The 18,997-nt window shown below is 42.4% G+C and overlaps 1 protein-coding gene across 1 annotated transcript in view; it reads left to right on the top strand.

Moving 5' to 3' along the window:
• cpne5b (copine Vb) overlaps positions 1–18,997 on the top strand; it is a 199,917-nt gene that overhangs the window by 172,366 nt on the left and 8,554 nt on the right. The window contains exons 15-17 of the mRNA XM_039016716.1: positions 9,424–9,605; positions 9,895–10,022; positions 12,826–12,928. Of these exons, the coding sequence (XP_038872644.1) occupies positions 9,424–9,605; positions 9,895–10,022; positions 12,826–12,928 (413 nt within the window). The remainder of the gene's footprint in view (positions 1–9,423; positions 9,606–9,894; positions 10,023–12,825; positions 12,929–18,997) is intronic.

Below are 18,997 nucleotides of genomic sequence, written 5' to 3'. Positions count from 1 at the left end.
ATATTAGTCGTCTATAACGACAGCTTTTCAGAAGGCAATACCAGGTCCCTTCGCGCGCGCTCCAGAAAACAGGAAACTGGTGACACGTCATACAAAGAGCTTTTATTCGACCCCAGATCAAGTTATACACTCCATTTTTTCTCTCACTGCCTGTCGACATCTAGTGGAAGACGTATGAAGTGCATGTATACTAATAAATATCAAGGACATTTATAGGCAGGCCCTAGAACAGAGCATCGATTTCAGATTTTCCACTTCCTGTCAGGAAGTTTGCTGCAAAATGAGTTCTGTTTTACTCACAGATATAATTCAAACGGTTTTAGAAACTAGAGAGTGTTTTCTATCCAATAGTAATAATAATATGCATATTGTACGAGCAAGAATTGAGTACGAGGCCGTTTAAATTGGGCACGATTTTCCCCCAAAGTGAAAACAGCGCCCTCTGTCCTCAACAGGTTAAGTTAAAGGAACGAGCTACCACTCACAGGGCTATCACAGCCAACCCTGAGGCTACGGCTGATGACACAAACGCATACAAGAAGTCCCGTTACGACCTCCACAAAGCCATCAAACAGGCAAAAGGGCAATATCAGAACATGGTGGAATCCTGCTATACCGGCTCTGACTACCTAGCCACGATCTGCCATGATCTGCACAACGATGCCTCTCTACCAGCATTTTTTGAATGCTTCGATAACAACACAGATCCCTGCATGAGGGCCCCCGCTGATCCGGAGGAATGGGTGATCTCTCTCTCCGAGGCTGATGTAAGATTTTTAAACGGGTCAACACCTTTAAGGCCGCCTCCCGAGTGGCGCAGTGATCTAAGGCACTGCATCGCAGTTGCTAGCAGAGCCACTAGAGATCCTGGTTTGAGTACAGGCTCTGTCGCAGCCGGCCGCATCCGGGAGACACATGGGGCGGCACACAATTGGCCCAGCGTCGTCTGGGTTAGTGGAGGGTTTGGCCGGCAGGGATGTCGTTGTCCCATCGCGCTCTAGAGATTCCTGTAGCGGGACGGGTGCATGCACGCTGATACGGCCGCCAGGTGTACGGCGTTTCCTCCGACATATTGGTGTGGCTGATTTCCGGGTTAAGCGGGCATTGTGCCAAGAAGCAATGCCGCTTGGTTGGGTCGTGTTTTGGAAGACGCATTGCTCTCGACCTTCGCCTCTCACAAGTCCGTATGGGAGTTGCAGGATGAGAAAGACTGTAACTACCAATTGGATACCATGGAATTGGGGAGAAAAAGGGGTAAAAGTAAAAAAAAAAAAAAAAAAAAAAAAAATATATATATATATATATATATATATATATATATATATATATTAATATATATATATATATATATATTATATATTATTATATATATATATATATTTTATATTATATTATATTATATTATTATTACATATATTACATATATATATATTCCTGCTCTCAGTCACTTTTCAGTCCTGTTTACATGTATATCCACCCATCAGGCCTACATTTAAATTGTTTAAACTGTAATCCAGAGTAAATTACAGGAGCAATTAGGGTCAAGGGCAAATCAACAGATTTGAATCTTGGAGATTCAAACCAGCCACTTTTCAGTTACTGGCCCAACTCTGTTAACCGCTAAGCTACCTGCCGCCCTACACTGACACTCTTGCACACACGCACACACACACACACACACATTAACACCCACACACTTACACTTATACACAGTCACTCACCGCCACGCACCATTTATACTGCTGCCACACTGTTTACTATTATTATTATTTATCCTGCTACCAGTCACTTTCTCCTCATTTCTGCCTATGTACAGTATATAAGGTGTCTACCTCAAATACTCCAGTATCCTGTACATTGTATATGTGGTACTGCCACTGACCCTGTACATAGCTTACATTCATATTTTTTTCTTTCTCTTATTTTCTATTTCTCCTGTTTAAATTTGTATTATTCTTTTCTTATTCGTTATACTATTTTGATATTGAATACTGTACTGTTGGGTAGGGCTTGCAAGTTAAGCATTTCACTGTACTTGTACATTGTACATGTGACTAATAAAACTGGAAACACACACACGCAAAACCTCACTATTCCGCCGTACTATACGTGTTGCTCTGGGTTTGGGTCGCCCCCTGCCTTTCTTCCTGAGTGCCTATGGTCAATACCACCACGCTGTGCCTGAAATGGATGACCACTGTGCCCCATAATAGCACTGCTTCAGAGACTAAATGCCACCCAAAATGGCCGAATGCACCCTCCTTACCACAGTCTAAAAGGCCACACTTAAGTTTAATCACTCCACTTATTTGGAGCCTCTAGCTCAGCAGTTCATTTTCTATTTCCCACCCTTCCATTAAGCTCCTAGCCTATCAGAGTATTCCTTCCTATTCCCATTCATTGTGTGACGGGGTTGGTGAGAGCAGGTGGTAGTTTATCTCTGAAGGGTTGAAGAGAAGGAGAGTTCTAAATCGTTGTTATTTTTTTTAGCTGTATTCAAATCAAAATCAAATCAAATCCAATGTTATTTGTCACATGTGGCGAACACAACAGGTTACAGTGAAATGCTTACTTACAAGCCCTGAACCAACAACGCAGTTCAAGAAAGAGTGAAGAAAATATTGACTGAAGACACTAAAGCAAAAAATTATAAAAAGTATACAAGAAAATAACAATAACAAGGCTATGTACATGGGGTACCGGTACCGAGTCAATGTGCAGGGGTACCGGTTAGCCAAGGTAATTTGTACAAGTAGGTATGGGTAAAGTGACTATGCATAGCTCATAGACAGCGCGTAGCAGCAGTGTAAAAACAAATGGAGGGGGGCGTCAATGTAAATAGTACGGGTGGCCATTTGATTAATTGTTCAGCAGTCTTATGGCTTGGGGGTAAAAGCTGTTGGTTCTGGACTTGGCGCTCCAGTACCACTTGCCGTGCGGTAGCAGAGAGAACAGTCTATGACTTTACCATTTTTTGGGCCTTCCTCTGACACCACCTAGTTAGGGCCTGGATTGCAGGAAGCTTGGCCCCAATGATGTACTGGGCCGTACACACTACCCTCTGTGGTGCCTTACGGTCAGATGCTGAGTAGTTGCCATACCAGGCGGTAATGCAGCCGGTCAGGATGCTCTCGATGGTGCAGCTGTAGAACTGTTTGAGGATCTGGGGACCCATGCCAAATCTTCTCAGTCTCCTGAGGGGGAAAAGGTGTTGTCGTGCCCTCTTCACGACTGTCTTGGTGTGTTTGGACTATGATAGACGCCAAGGAACTTGAAACTCTCGACCCACTCCAATACATCCCCGTCGATGTTAATGGGTGCTTGTTCGGCCCGCCTTTTCCTGTAGTCCACGATCAGCTCCTTTGTCTTGCTCACATTGAGGGAGAGGTTGTTGCCCTGGCACCACACTGCCAGGTCTCTGACCTCTCCCTATAGGCTGTCTCATCGTTGTCGGTGATCAGACCTACTACTGTTGTGTCGTCAGCAAACTTAAGATGGTGTTGGAGTCATGTTTGGCCACACAGTCATGGGTGAACAGGGAGTACATGACGGGACTAAGCACGCACCCCTGAGGGGCTTCAGAGTTGAGGATCAACGTGGCAGATTTGTTGTTGCCTACCCTTACCACCTGGGGGTGGCCCGTCAGGAAGTCCAGGATCCAGTTTTAGAGGGAGGTGTTTAGTCCCATGGTTCTTAGCTTAGTGATGAGCTTTGTGGGCACTATGGTGTTGAACGCTGAGCTGTAGTCACTGAACAACATTCTCACATAGGTGTTCCTTTTGTCCAGGTGGGAAAGGGCAGTGTGGAGTGCGATTACGTCGTCAGTGGATCTGTTGGGGCAGTATGCGAATTGGAGTGGGTCTAGGGTTTCCGGGATGATGGTGTTGATGTGAGCCATGACCAGCCTTTCAAAGCACGGTAATCATTTAGGCAGGTTACCTTCGCTTCCTTGGGCACAGGGACTATGGTGGTCTGCTTGAAACATGTAGGTATTACAGACTCGGTCAGGGAGAGGTTGAAAATGTCAGTGAAGACACTTGCCAGTTGGTCCGCGCATGTAGTAGGATCAGTAGGATTCATTCAGCCGGTGTAGTAGGATTCATTCTTAATCCTGTATTGACGCTTTGCCTGTTTGATGGTTCGTCTGAGGGCGTAGCAGGATTTCTTATAAGGGTCCGGATTAGTGTCCCGCTACTTGAAAGCGGCAGCTCTAGCCTTTAGCTCGATTAAGGGTGTTGCCTGTAATCCATGGATCTGGTTGGGATATGTACGTACGTTCACTGTGGGGACGTCGTCGTCGATGCACTTATTGATGAAGCCAGTGACTGAGGTCGTATACCCCTCAATGCCAATTCAACCATTTTGTTAATTTCATTGATATATGGAAATTCAAATACAATATTCAGTTCATACGCATTGACTGTAATACCGCTAAGGCAGGGGTAGGCAACCTCATGTTTTTGATTTAATCGATCTGGAAGACCAGGTGTGTTGAATTTAGGCAATCACTGAACTGATCAATTAGCTCAGTTTGGCAGGGTTGCGTTCAGTACATAAAAACCTAACAGAACGTTCAATTGAACGGAAACATTGCTGTACTGAATGACCAGTTGAAAAACAGAGAGGAGTCGGGTTGTGCGCTCAAATACACCGCTGACCTTTAAATATGTCACTCATTGCTTCAAGCCACACCCCAGCACATCCTCCAAACCTAGCAAACATGTCTAAAAGTCTGTTTTGGGAAAATGTGTCATTCAGTACAAACCATTCCGCAAAGTAGCAAATGTTCAAGCGAACTGTTTGATACCTAGTTGGAACAAAATCCTGAAGTACCTGCGGCACTCCACGAATAGGGTTACCTACCACTGCTCTAGGGTCCTGCGGTGAAACGACTGCTGTGCTAGGTATTGAGCCACAGCTTTCTTCCAGGGCCTATATTCACAAAGTGTCTCAGAGTAGGGATAGTGATCAAGGATAACCTCCCCCTTGTCAATATAATTGTACTCAGTGTGAAGGCAAAACGGATCCTAAAATCATTATTCCTACTCTGAGATTCTTTGTGAATATGGACCCTGGCCTGTCAGCATGCTGGCCTGTCAGCAATGCCACTACACCTGAAATGCAACAAAAACAAAATAATTAACTTAGTCAGTCAGTAACTTAGCTAACTAGCTATTGAAACACTCATGTAAATGTGCACAAGCCAAATTATATGAAAACAGCACAACCTATTTGCAGTGAAAATAGGAGGGGCATTTATCTTGCCAACTTTCAGTCAACAATACATCAATAAACAGGCAGGGGAACAAAGTAGTTTGACAAAAAGTGTTCAATAGTCAGTAACTAGCTAGTCTTTAAAATATAGCTACCAATTTGTATGTTATTTTCTAGAAACCTAGATACAGTCCACTTAGCTAGCTATCTATCTAGCTAAGGTGAACTCTGATGGTGGGAGTAAGCTAGCGTTAGCTAACTTTCCCCTAGCCCTTGATCATGACTCTCAGTTCCATTACATTACACATAAGAGTCATTGGACGAAGACATCCTCTGTAGGGGGGTGTTTTGTTGAGAGTCGCAACACTTGGTCTGAACATTATCACGCATTGCTTGCTGTATGGTTTAGGAAGCATAAGGACCTGATATGCTTACTCCCACCATCAGAGTTCACCTAATCTAGCTAGCTAGATAGCTAGATAGCTAGCTAAGAGAACTGTAGCTAGGTTTCATATCGGCAGGAAAAAATAATAAAAAATAAAGGTTAAATTGTTACACACCTTTTATAGGGTTATAGATAGCTAGCTAAGTGAACTGTAGCTAGGTTTCATATCGGCGGGAAAAAATAATAAAAAATAAAGGTTAAATTGTTACACACCTTTTATAGGGTTAGGGTTATGGTTCCCAGATGGCCATTTTTTCATGTTACACCACTTGTTAAAACATCTGGTGAAATTGCAGAGCACGAAATTCAAACTACAGAATTATAAATATTTAACTTTCACAAAATCACAAGTGTAATACATCAAAATAAAGCTTAACTTCTTGTTAATCCAGCCACTGTGTCAGATTTCAAAAAGGCTTTACGGCGAAAGCACACCAGGCGATTATCTGAGGACAGCGCCCCACATACAAAAGCATGAAAAACATATTTCAACCAGGCAGGTGCGCCACGAAAGTCAGAAATAGCGATATAATAAATGCCTTACCTTTGATGATCTTCTTCTGTTGGCACTCCAAAAGGTCCCAGTTACATCACAAATGGTCCTTTTGTTCGATAATGTCCTTCTTTATATCCATAAAAACTCAGTTTAGCTGGCACGCTTCAGTCAATAATCCACCCAGTTTCCCTCCATCAAAATGCATACAAAATGATTCCCAAAGGTTACTAATAAACTTTTCCAAACAAGTTAAACAATGTTTATAATCAAACCTTAGGTACCCTAATACGTAAATAAACGATCAAATCTAAGATGGAGAATCGTTATTGTCTTTACCGGAGAAAAATACTAAAAAGCGTGCTCTCTTCCAAGCGCTTGGAAACACTACAGCCAAAATGGGAGCCACCTAGAAAAACTACAATTTCTGGCTAATTTTTCCAAAAACCAGCATGAAACTCTAAAGACTGTTGACATCTAGTGGAAGCCCTAGGAACTGCAATCTGGGAGGATTTTGCCTTATATTAAAAGTGACAGCCATTGAAAACAGTGGTAGGCCGAATTTCTTTTTTGGGGGGGGGGATGGTTTGTCCTCGGTGTTTCGCCTGCCACATCAGTTCTGTTATACTCACAGACATGATTTTAACAGTTTTAGAAACTTTAGAGTGTTTTCTATCCAAATTTACCAATTATATGCATATCCTAGCTTCTGGGCCTGAGTAACCGGCAGTTTACTTTGGGAACGCTTTTCATCCGGACGTGAAAATACTGCCCCCTACCCAAGAGAGGTTAATTGAAAACAGACCGAAACAGAGTGATCTACCTGTGCTAATTAGCTATCTGCATCTCCTAACACCTGTGTGTAAACAGAAGACAGACGGCACAAACGTGTTGTCAATAAAAAAATACTATCGGCTGCAACTGTGTTATCGTTTTTTTTTTAACTGTGTACAGTAAGTATGTATTTTGCGTTTGTGAATTTATTTTGATGTGATATGAAAGCAGAGGGATTTATGTTCCTAGAACTGTACCGCAATTGAGAAACAGAGCATGTAAGCTCCTTGCACTAAGGAGTAACTTTAGGCTCCTTTAATCCAATATTGGGCTAGCTTTCCCACAGCAGTATAGCTGGCTAGTTAAAGCTGCAATATGTAACTTTTTGGTGACCCAACCAAATTCATATAGAAATGTGAGTTATAGATCTGTCATTCTCATTAAAAGCAAGTCTAAAACTGGTTCTATGTGTGCTATTTCTATACTTTTTGTTCTTTTACTTTTGGTTTTGTACACAGGCTTCAAACAGCTGAAAATACAATATTTGGGGTTATTGAAAATATATTTCACAGTGGTTTAGATGGTACAGTGATTCTCTAGTCTACACTATACATTTCGTGTTTTGTGACATAAACTGAAATTAGGTGAACTATTCGAATTTTAGCAACTAGAAAATTGCGTAAATAGCTCGCAAAAATATTTGTACACCTATGTGTCCCTTGTAGCAGCTAGCTGACCAAAGTTTTCAATGCATGCCTCCACACAGAAGAGCCGGTAATCTGGAGATGAGTCGTATTCAGCAGAGGCAAGCACTGCCAGAGCCACCTATGTGAAGCTAGCCACAATAACGATTAGCCACAATAGTGGAATTTGCTATTTGCCTTAAAAATAAAAGTCCCTTATTGAAACGAATGCAAAAGGATACAAATAGTGGAATCATGCCATATTTGGACTACAGTTGTGGCCAAAAGTTTTGAGAATGACACAAATATAAATTTTCACAAATTCTGCTGCCTCAGTTTGTATGATGGCAATTTGCATATACTCCAGAATGTTATGAAGAGTGATCAGATGAATTGCAATTAATTGCAAAGTCCCTCTTTGCCATGCAAATGAACTGAATCCCCCAAAAAACATTTCCACTGCATTTCAGCCCTGCCACAAAAGGACCAGCTGACATCATGTCAGTAATTCTCTAGTTAACACAGGGCTGGACAAGGCTGGAGATGACTCTGTCATGCTGATTGAGTTCGAATAACAGACTGGAAGCTTCAAAAGGATGGTGGTGCTTGGAATCATTGTTCTTCCTCTGTCAACCATGGTTACCGGACAAACAAAACCCCACAAATTCTGACAAACTCCAAGAAATTATTATGCAAGAATAGGCTGCCATCAGTCAGGACGTGGCCCAGAAGTTAATTGACAGCATGCCAGGGCGAATTGCAGAGGTCTTGAAAAAGAAGGGTCAACACTGCAAATATTGACTCTTTGCATCAACTTCATGTAATTGTCAATAAAAGCCATTGACACTTATGAAATGCTTGTAATTATACTTCAGTATTCCATAGTAACATCTGACAAAAAATATCTAAAGACACTGAAGCAGCAAACTTTGTGGAAATTAATATTTGTCATTTTCAAAACTTTTGGCCACGACTGTAGATAATGCTTAAATTTGGAATGTTTTTATATAAATTCAACAAAAGACAATAATTAGTTAATTTAGCAAAAAAGTACAAATCAGTTGAAATCCTACTTCGGATGTATAAGACTTTATAATTGCAATGGGGGCATACTGTATGCACTGTACTGCCTTACCTAGGGATCTTGGGTCCATGACATGGGGTATCAGCCTACTCAGTGACACCCACACAACACAACTGTGAAGAGTTTACACACACATTAGCGTCGTAGCTCTTATTGATCAACCAATGGTGTGTTAGATACCACCCACCGACGTTTGATTGACACCCCGTTATTATCATATTGGAGGAAGAAATATATATAGAAATAAATATAGAAATGAATGAAATTATTTAAAGTTTGAATAATTAGATAATACATAGGTAAATAGTTAGATACATACAGATGTCGAGAAAATGAATGAATTTTGGTCAGTACTTTAGTATTTCCTTGCTCATTTATTTAATTATGTGCGGATGTATTTATTTATTCATTTATTCATCTATTTATGTGTGCTTTTATTTATTTATTTCCAATTATGGCATGTTTGTCCTCCGCAATAGCATGTCACTAAGAACACCAGCGCATAGCTTGTGCATGGCAGCCATCAGATAATGTGTGTACAGAACCTGATTGACTAAACAGACTTCCATGTTAACGTAGAGCAACATATTCAGGCTGATGACAATACTCGGGTTTTCTGCATGAACCTGCTGCGCTTGATTTAGTTGCAACAGCATTCCAGATCCCTTCCTCAACAATGAACAAACTGGTCATACTGTATATTGACCTATGCCTTCTGCCCCTTCCCTAGGTAACCCATCCCAGTCCACTTCTCTACACTATATGAACCCATACCAGATGAATGCATACGCCATGGCCTTGAAGGCTGTAGGGGAGATCATCCAGGACTACGACAGTGATAAGATGTTCCCTGCCTTGGGCTTTGGAGCCAAGCTGCCCCCGGACGGACGGGTCTCACACGAGTTCCCACTGGTGAGTCAAACACAGAGCCCTTTCTGGTCACTTGTTACTGAACTGAACTGGACAAGATTGGACTAAACTGGACTGGACTTGACTGGGCTTGAATTGACTTGACTCACCAAATTCATCTGGTGATTGTCCACTCCAGAAAGAAGATATTGATTTATTAAATACAAGAGATTTTACCCTGTTGATTGTTTCTCCTCTCCAGAAGGTGAGAAAAGCCCGACTTTAACGGTATAGATAAACTAGAGCAAACTGTTTTAAACCTGTTGATTGTTCTGTTGTTTCTCCTCTCCAGAACGGTAACGTAGAGAACCCCTACTGTAACGGTATAGATGGCATCCTGGAGGCCTATCACGAGAGTCTGAAGACGGTTCAGCTCTACGGACCAACCAACTTCGCCCCCGTAGTCAACCACGTGGCCAGGTAATGGACGCATACACACGCACAAATGCAGGCGCGCGTTTGCAAACACATACATATACACACGTCCATACAGGCAGACTCATGCACACATGCACACTCATATACACACATGCTGTACACACAGGCAGACATAAAGGCACACACACTCACAAGTCTGCTGTCACAGATGATCAGCAGTGGAAGCCAGAGTGAAATGCCTCGTTCTCTGCTGCTGTCAGAGATCAGCCTTGCCGTCTAGTTGTTCGACTACAGTAATCCCAGTAATTCACACTCAGTCTTCCATCCCCGGGCTTCACTCCTGTTCTGACCCCAAAGGCTGTGACGATTGGCCTTTTAATGGACAGAAAAACCCCAAAACACAGGATGTGACACACATTAACGCCCTGGCTCTGTGAGCGAATGAATCAATTACTGACTCGCCAGGCTGGCGGCGGAGCACTCGACGTAAACATATCAACATAACTCGGAGAGTCAGAGAGGGCAAGCACTCTGATCACATTAGAGGAGGAGTGGGAAGTGGAGAAAGGAGAGACGCATGCAGACGCTGCTGTACACACACTCACACGCTAGGGATGGCGGTTAATATGGAAGGAGGGATGATGGGGTACACAAACACACATGCTAGGGATGGCGGTTAATATGGAAGGAGGGATGATGGGGTACACAAACACACACGCTAGGGATGGCGGTTAATAAGGAAGGAGGGGTGATGGGGTACACACACTCACACGCTAGGGATGGCGGTTAATAAGGAAGGAGGGGTGATGGGGTACACACACTCACACGCTAGGGATGGCGGTTAATAAGGAAGGAGGGGTGATGGGGTACACACACTCACATGCTAGGGATGGCGGTTAATAAGGAAGGAGGGGTGATGGGGTACACAAACACACATGCTAGGGATGGCGGTTAATAAGGGAGGAGGGATGATGGGGTACACACACTCACACGCTAGGGATGGCGGTTAATAAGGAAGGAGGGGTGATGGGGTACACAAACACACATGCTAGGGATGGCGGTTAATAAGGAAGGAGGGGTGATGGGGTACACAAACACACATGCTAGGGATGGCGGTTAATAAGGAAGGAGGGGTGATGGGGTACACACACTAGGGATGCGCGGGTTGACTCGTAACCCGCATTACCCGGGGTTTAGGTCCATGAAATACAGTATTGTGTGGATGAGGAATGTGTGGGTGCTGGTCGGGTTGAATAAAGATAAAACAATTGCACACACAAAAAATCATAAATGTATAATTCCTGTGCAATTCATATCAATAGGCTACGTTGAGGTTTTTCTTTCAGAATTTTTTATCTGCCGTTAGTGTGTAGCCGAAGCTTTAGGGCCTAACTGTAGCGTGCCAAATACACGGCAATTGCCTTTTGGGAACTTGAACAGTAAAAGTTAACCGATCCACTCAGGCAAAAAGAATGTCAGTTTAATTCAACAAGAGAAAAGCTGCGAAATGGAGAGTTGAAAATAAATAAAAGGGAGGACCAGAATAGTAGTCTAATGTTTGGGGAAGATTTGGTGAAACGGTAAAAGAGTATGATAGCAGTTCCAGCTTTTCCAGCTATTTTTTCTTTCAGCATCTTGAGAGAATGAATGTGCTGTTAGGGACCGTCTGTAAAGGTGCGTACTTTATCAGCATCATAAAAGCTGATAGCATTTCAAAAACATAAAATATGCATCCAAGCCAAACTGAAATCTTATCAGAAACATGTTCCCCATTCCCTTAAAACCGGTCAAACTGATGTCATTTGGAAATGTGCCCGTAATTTGTTATTGCATGTTCTCCACAGTCCCTAAACGTCTTTGCTGCTCGAGGGAAGCAGAGATATAAGAGGAAAATAAAACAAGCTTTTACCTATGTCAACTAGACTGAAGCATTCATTCTATCCATCTATGACATCATTCTGGTGAGGAAGGGTTTGTTTAGTCTTCCGGGGCAACAAGTAGGCCTAATAACAGAACAGAAGATGCATGTGTCTATAGACAAGTTGACGAACAAATAGCCTACCAAAATGTTGGAAATTATGAGCAGTAACATTGGCTTATCTAAAAGGCCTGTCATTTGCAGATTGGTTCGGGTGCGGGACTTAGATTTTCACTTTATCACATACAGTCTGGTGGTTGCGGATGGGTTATTAGCATTGGCGGGCTGGTGTGGGTGCTCAAACAGCTGACCCGCGCATCACTAACACACACACAAACACACAGGCACACACACACCTAGTCCGCAGTCTGATAACTTTTCAAACAAAGAGAGATAAGACCATAGAGATAAAAGAGTTCTGAATATGTCCCTCCAGGCACAGTAACAGTCAGTCCTCTAGCCATTACCATGTGAATGGAGTTGGGCTGAAAGGGAGAAAATGACTCCAGACAGAGGGAACAAATGAACACAGACACTCAGTTGATCACTGAAACACACGGCGTAGTTCGGCTTCATATCCTGCAGTGTTTGAGGTCAAAGTGTTTTCGAGGTATGATAATGAATAGAATGAATGTTATCAATCCGCAGAATGATATCAGAGTATAGTATTTCAATTTAATAGACATTGGAATGTAGAAGGGACTGGAGTGGAGAAGATGGAGAGGGAGTACAATGACTTTAGATAAAGAATGACATTCAAGCCTGTCATTGGTCACAGTGAGTTTGAGTTTGGTTCAGGGCGTGTTCGCTTTTTACTCACACTCCGCTTGTGTGTGTGTGTGGGCGCGCGCGCCTGTTTGTGTGTGCGCGTACTTGCCTGCATGCGTGCGTGTGTGTGTGCGGTTGTGCGCGTGTGTTCCTCTTCAGTTATGCTGCAGCGGTTCAGGACGGGTCCCAGTACTTCGTCCTCCTCATCATCACAGACGGAGTCATATCAGACATGGCTCAGACCAAGGAGGCCATCGTCAATGTAAGTCTGGAGAGAAGGAGAGATGGAGAGAGAGAGAGAGTGGTTGAAGAGGAAGGAGGAAAGAGAGGGAGAGAGAGGGGGAGAAAATGGTGGTACATGAAAGAGAAATGAGGGGAGATGTGGATAGAGAGAGAGAGAGAGAGAGAAAGGTGAGAGAAGCATAGAATGTTTGGAGAGAGAAGCAAACGAAGAGAAAGAATGAAGAGAAAGTCATCTGCGTGGAATCGGCCAGACCTCCAGCACACTGGATTTAAAGGGAATTTGCGACTGTTAGTCAAACCGTTAGAACAGCCACACCTTCCTTTTAAGATCTTGCCTGCTGCTCTATCTTGCTTGGCCTCTCTGACTGACCACTGCACCTCTACCTGCATATAACCCTGCGGCCTCTACTCCTTTCAGTTCTGCTCTTTTGATGGTGATGGAATCTAATTTTGGGTAACATTGATTATTTGAGTGTTTTCTCTGAAATAGGAGTGTGAAGTAGAAATGCTTTGAGCGTCCTCTTCAGTTCAAAGAGCTGGACAGGATGGTGTGTGTGTGTGTGTGTCCTCCGGAGAGTGTTTTCAGGAACACTGACCTACTTCTCTACAGCTGGCGGAGGGAGGAAGGGAGGGAGGTAACGGAGGGAGGAAGGGAAGGAGGAAGGCGAGGGAGGTAACGGGGGGAGGTCCATGCTGTGTATCATTCATAACACAGCTGGAGCAGGGGGACAGGACACTATGGAACCTGTCACTCAGTTAGAGAACACAACAGTACTCCAAAGCAAAGCAATGCTCTCTCAATTCATTATTTCGCTCTACCTCTTTTTCTCTTTTCATTTCTCTCTATTTCTGTCTTGCGTCACCTCTCTCTTTCTCTCTTGCTTCGCCTCTCTTTCTCTCTGTCTCTCCCTACCTCCTTCCCTCTTTCTCTATGTACCTCCCTCTCTCTTTCGCTCTTCTCCTCTCAGGCTCTCTCTCCCTCTCTCTTCTCCTCTCGGGCTCATGTCATGTTGAAACAGTTCATGTCATATCAGGGCCCCTAGTGAATCAGACACTTTGACACATTTCTTTCTCCACTCAACGATTAATTGTGTCATGCGTGATTCTACCACGGCCCCGTCGACACCCTCAGACCCTACAGGAGTCTCACGCTACATCCTGATGTTAGCATCAATCTGATTCTGCAAATGTCACAGATCACGTTGTTCATGTCTCTCACACTTTCGGAGGAGGTTTCAAAACATGGCTTTACTCGAGGTACAGTATATCCCTTAGAGATGAGTTAGGTGGCTAGCACACTGCTTCTCTATTAGTCTGCCATAGCTTGATAGTGTGTTGAGGTGTGGTTTTCTCATTATTGGTTCCCCGGTGTTTCCTATGTGGTTCAAATCTGTTTTAGACATCATTCATCCAGCACTCCCTCTGTAGACCTGTTCTGTAGGCTACTCTAGTCCAGGACCCATATACGGAGAGAGTTTGGACATTGCAGTTTCAACCGAGACATGAAGGAAGACTCAGCGAGACGATGTCGCAACGAACAGCACCGCAGATATTGAGATCACACGGTCACACAGAGTATCTGCTCATGTGCACGGGTGTGCTTCACGCTGCTACAGCGTGGTAGCTTCGGGACCAAAACAGGGGAGAAGTTTAGCGCTGCGCTGCAAAGCTCTTAGTTGGATTCACACATTCATTTGCCACTGTGGTATCACACTGTGGTTCTCAAAGGTCACTTCTAGAGGGGAGTCCTCCAAATGACGTGCTAGGCTTAATGTCTTCTTCAGTCAAAGTCTGGGGTGGTTTCTTGTCTCTCTCAGTGGGACATCACAGGACATAATTGACGACTTGTGAATGACGTTATTTATGAGTCACAGACTCCGACGTAGGTGTAATTGGCTTCTCAGGCTCTGGTCAGAAGTCCTTTGGTGTCACACAGAAGACGTTCCCCCGCAGACGCTCACTGTTCTCATACTGTTTCATCAGCAGCAAACACACATACGTGCACGCGCGTCGCCTCTGAATGAGTGTTATAGAAACAGACAGGACTAATCAGTTAGACAGCCCCAGGCTTCCTACACATTTGTTTATGGACGGTGGTCTCAGAGTGGATGATGGACATGTTAAACTACCGTGACATCACTTCCTGTGGTGTACTGCTGGTCCAGTACTTGAGTAAAAGTAAAGATACCTTAATAGAAAATGACTCAAGTAACAGTGAAAGTTACCCAGTAAAATATTGGTTGAGTAAAAGAGTAAAAGTATTTGGTTTAACATTTACCTAAGTTTCAAAACTAAATGTAATTGCTAAAATATACTAAAAGTAGAAATATAAATCATTTCATATTCCTTACATTAAGCAAACCAGATGGCACCATTTTCTTTTGTTTCTTTTTTTGAGGATAGCCAGGGGCACACTCCAACACTCAGACATCATTTACAAATTAAGCATTTGTGTTCAATGAGTATGTCAGATCAGTGGCAGTAGGGATGACCTGGGGCGTTCTCTTGAGAAGTGTGTGAATTGGACCATTTTCCTGTCCTGCTATGTATGAGTACTTTTGGGTGTCAGAGAAAATGTATGGAGTAAATAGTACATTATTTCCTTTAGGAATGTATTGAAATAAAAGTAAAAGTTGTCCAAAATATAAATAGTGAATTTAAGTACAACCCTAAAATACCCTAAAAATACCCTAAAAAAACGACTTAAGTAGTACTTTACACCACTGTGTAGGATGCGTCCCAATAATGTCTCCTTCACCACTTCTCACAAAAGTAAAAGCCTTGGATTGGTGTAGCCATGGGCTAGTGGGAGTTTCCATCAAATGTCTTATACCAGTCATTTCCTTTTAAACCAGTGTAGGGAAGTGAACAAGTGTACACTTTCGGAGGAAGGAGAGAAAATTGGGCTGGAACCTGAGTCTTCACCCACTCCCCTTTAGCTCCCGAAAGTCCAGCTGTCCACACAAGAAGGCCTGATACCTCTGTTGAAATGGCCATCCCTTGCAAAATAGCTGTAAGTAGTAGTAGAAGTACTGTTGTTAGTTAGTTTACTCCAATTAGGGTAGGGATGGTAGGGTAGGGGTGAAAAAGTCTATATAAAAAAAAAAAAATTGAGAAGGAAAAAAACACTAGAACCGCCATACGCCAACGCCTCCTACCGTTTGATTTTGTAACTAAAATAAATCTGCCATTTTGAAAGCAACATCCTCCTGCTTCCCTGACTTCCTAAATCATTTTATTTTACATTACTCAGCTGTCAAAATGTTTTTTTATCACAAACAGAAAAGTATTTAGAGCCTGTATACCTGTTTCTTTTTCCCACACCTATTCCTAACTTAACCCTTCGACGCGTACGATCACATCTTTGTGATCATTGTTGAGTGGTCCCTGGAGTGTACCATTGCAGATATGTGACCGAAAGCCTTGATTCGGTCTTATGTAGCAAAATTTGAAATTGTGTTTTTTTACATGGGATAAAAGTAGACAGAGCTAGAACATGGTATATCCTACACTGCAGTTGAAGAACAATGGGAAACTAATTCTTCTTTGAAAGTTGATAAAATTGTAACCCCACTTTTGAGAAAATGGCCCTTTTAATGTTTTGGTACACGTACTGGAGTGCTCCTCTTTGTCTACACCCATTCAACATCGTTCACACCCTCTTAAGTCTTAGCCCCACCCATCTCTTTAAGGATTCACATGTGAGGCCATTTGCTGAACAGGGTGATTAGTTTAGTAAACAACCAAAGATTTCAAGACTAAAAGTGGTGAAAGTAGTAGCCTACAATAAGGAAAAACTCCAGGTAAAAATACACTTGATCTAGTCCTTGGCCTATATCCTAATCTGTCTTTGGTGCAGGTCATGTTGTTCTTCACATTACCGTCTCTGGTAAACACACACTGTATCAAATAAAATAAAAAGTTGATTTGTCACATGCACTGGATACAGAAGGTGTAAACAGTACAATGAAATGGTTAGTAGCAATATCAAAAACAGAAAGTGTCTAGATAAAAATATTTTATAATTATTAGATGACACTTACCTAACACACTTGTCTAAATTGATGGGTCATGTGAAGGAAATTCTATAACCAACCCACAGCCACATCTAGCTAAGTGGATGGGTCACTATTGTCTAGACATGAAGCTAGCTAGCTACACAATGAACCGGCATAATTCCAACTCATACTACTACTGTACCAACCAATACAAACATTGTCATAGCTACAGTATGAATCTGCAGGTAGCTAAAGCTAACCAACCAGGTTCAATGTTAGCTAGCTAACATTAGGCTACAACTAAGAATGGATTTCTGATTCAAATAATATTACTACACAGATCATACATGTAACGTTAGTTAGCGAGCCAGCAAGCAAACGTTCACTAGCTAGCTAACAGTACACTTTAACTTGCAATAAAAATGACTTTCTGACAAAATTAGAAACTTATACTAACTAAAAATGTAGCTAGACTCTTACCCGTATACATTGATGAATGCTACACGGCAGACTGGAACCATTTAACTCTTAAGTTTTGTTTGTAGCTACATCTTGTTTGGGCAGCGTTGTGTCAAGTCACTCCAGTTCACACTGACTGTGGCGTGTGCAGAAAGTAGCAAATCACTTTTCCCAACTGATCGGTCAATAGCGCCTGCTAAATTCAGGGCATCAATGTTGTTGAGAAAAGTAGCAACATTTTTATTGTTCTCGTTGGCTAACGATATATATTTCAAAAATGGTGCGGTAGAAAGGGCTCTCAACACATACTGAGCAACTCACGTTATATACAGAAACATGTTACATGGCAGACCAATCCAAACTCATCTCCCGGTATGTCCAGTCCATCCATTATCTCAGCCAATCATGCCTAGCGGGAAAGTTCCTGGCTTTTTCCGTGGCTAAACCAACTAGGCTCGTAATTTAACAATTTTATTTGTATTTACGGATGAAATACAAGTTTGTTATTAAGGCACATGAAAGTTCACATGTTCCAGAAGGCATTTCTGCCAAAAAAACACATTTTGATTAAAAAAATATACACTACTGTTCAAAAGTTTGGGGACACTTAGAAATGTCCTTGTTTATGAAAGAAAAACACAATTTTTGTCCATTAAAATAACATCAAATTGATCAGAAATACAGTGAAGACATTGTTAATGTTGTAAATGACTATCGTAGCTGGAAACGACTGATTTTTTATGGAATATCTACATAGGCGTACAGAGGCCCATTATCAGCAACCATCACTCCTGTGTTCAATGGCACTTTGTGTTAGATAATCCAAGTTTATTATTTTAAAAGGCTAATTGATCATTAGAAAACCTTTTTGCACTGGCTCTAACCAGAATAGAAAGAGGAGTGGGAGGCCCCGGTGCACAACTGAGCAAGAGGACAAATACATTAGAGTGTCTAGTTTGAGAAACAGACGCCTCACGAGTCCTCAACTGGCAGCTTCATTAAATAGTACTCGCAGAACACCAGTCTCAACATCAACAGTGAAGATGCGACTCCGGGATGCTGGCTTTCCAGGCAGAGTTCCTCTGTCCAGTATCTGTGTTCTTTTGCCCATCTTAATCTTTTCTTTTTATTGGCCAGTTTGAGATATGGCTTTTTCTTTGCAACTCTGCCTAGAAGGCCAGCATTCCGGAGTCGCCTCTTCACTGTTGACGTTGAGACTGGTGTTTTGTGGGTACTATTTAATAAAGCTGCCAGTTGAGAACTTGTGAGGCATCTGTTTCTCAAACTAGACACTCTAATGTACTTGTCCTCTTGCTAAGTTGTGCACCGGGGCCTCCCACTCGTCTAATGAGGTGAAGGAATGGTTCACTCATCTTTTGGGTAAACTTCCAGAAGTGAATGAAGGGAAGTGGATGATCGTAGATGACACTCCCCCTTCAACATGCATACTATAAACAGATCAAACTCATCTTGTCTCCTCTTATTATCTTTGGTTGATGTGAAAAAACAAACATTCCGGCGCGCACAAACTACCCATCGTCGGATTACTTTTGATTTCTAGAAAGTGTTTTACTCAATTATTTCAATCAATGATGAGCTCACCCGTGATGTGATTAATTATAAATAGTAAT

This window comes from Salvelinus namaycush, chromosome 20, assembly GCF_016432855.1.
Source record: "Salvelinus namaycush isolate Seneca chromosome 20, SaNama_1.0, whole genome shotgun sequence".
Lineage (NCBI taxonomy): Eukaryota > Metazoa > Chordata > Actinopteri > Salmoniformes > Salmonidae > Salvelinus > Salvelinus namaycush.
Note: the sequence above shows the minus strand (reverse complement) of the source record. Positions and strands in the feature narration are given on the sequence as shown.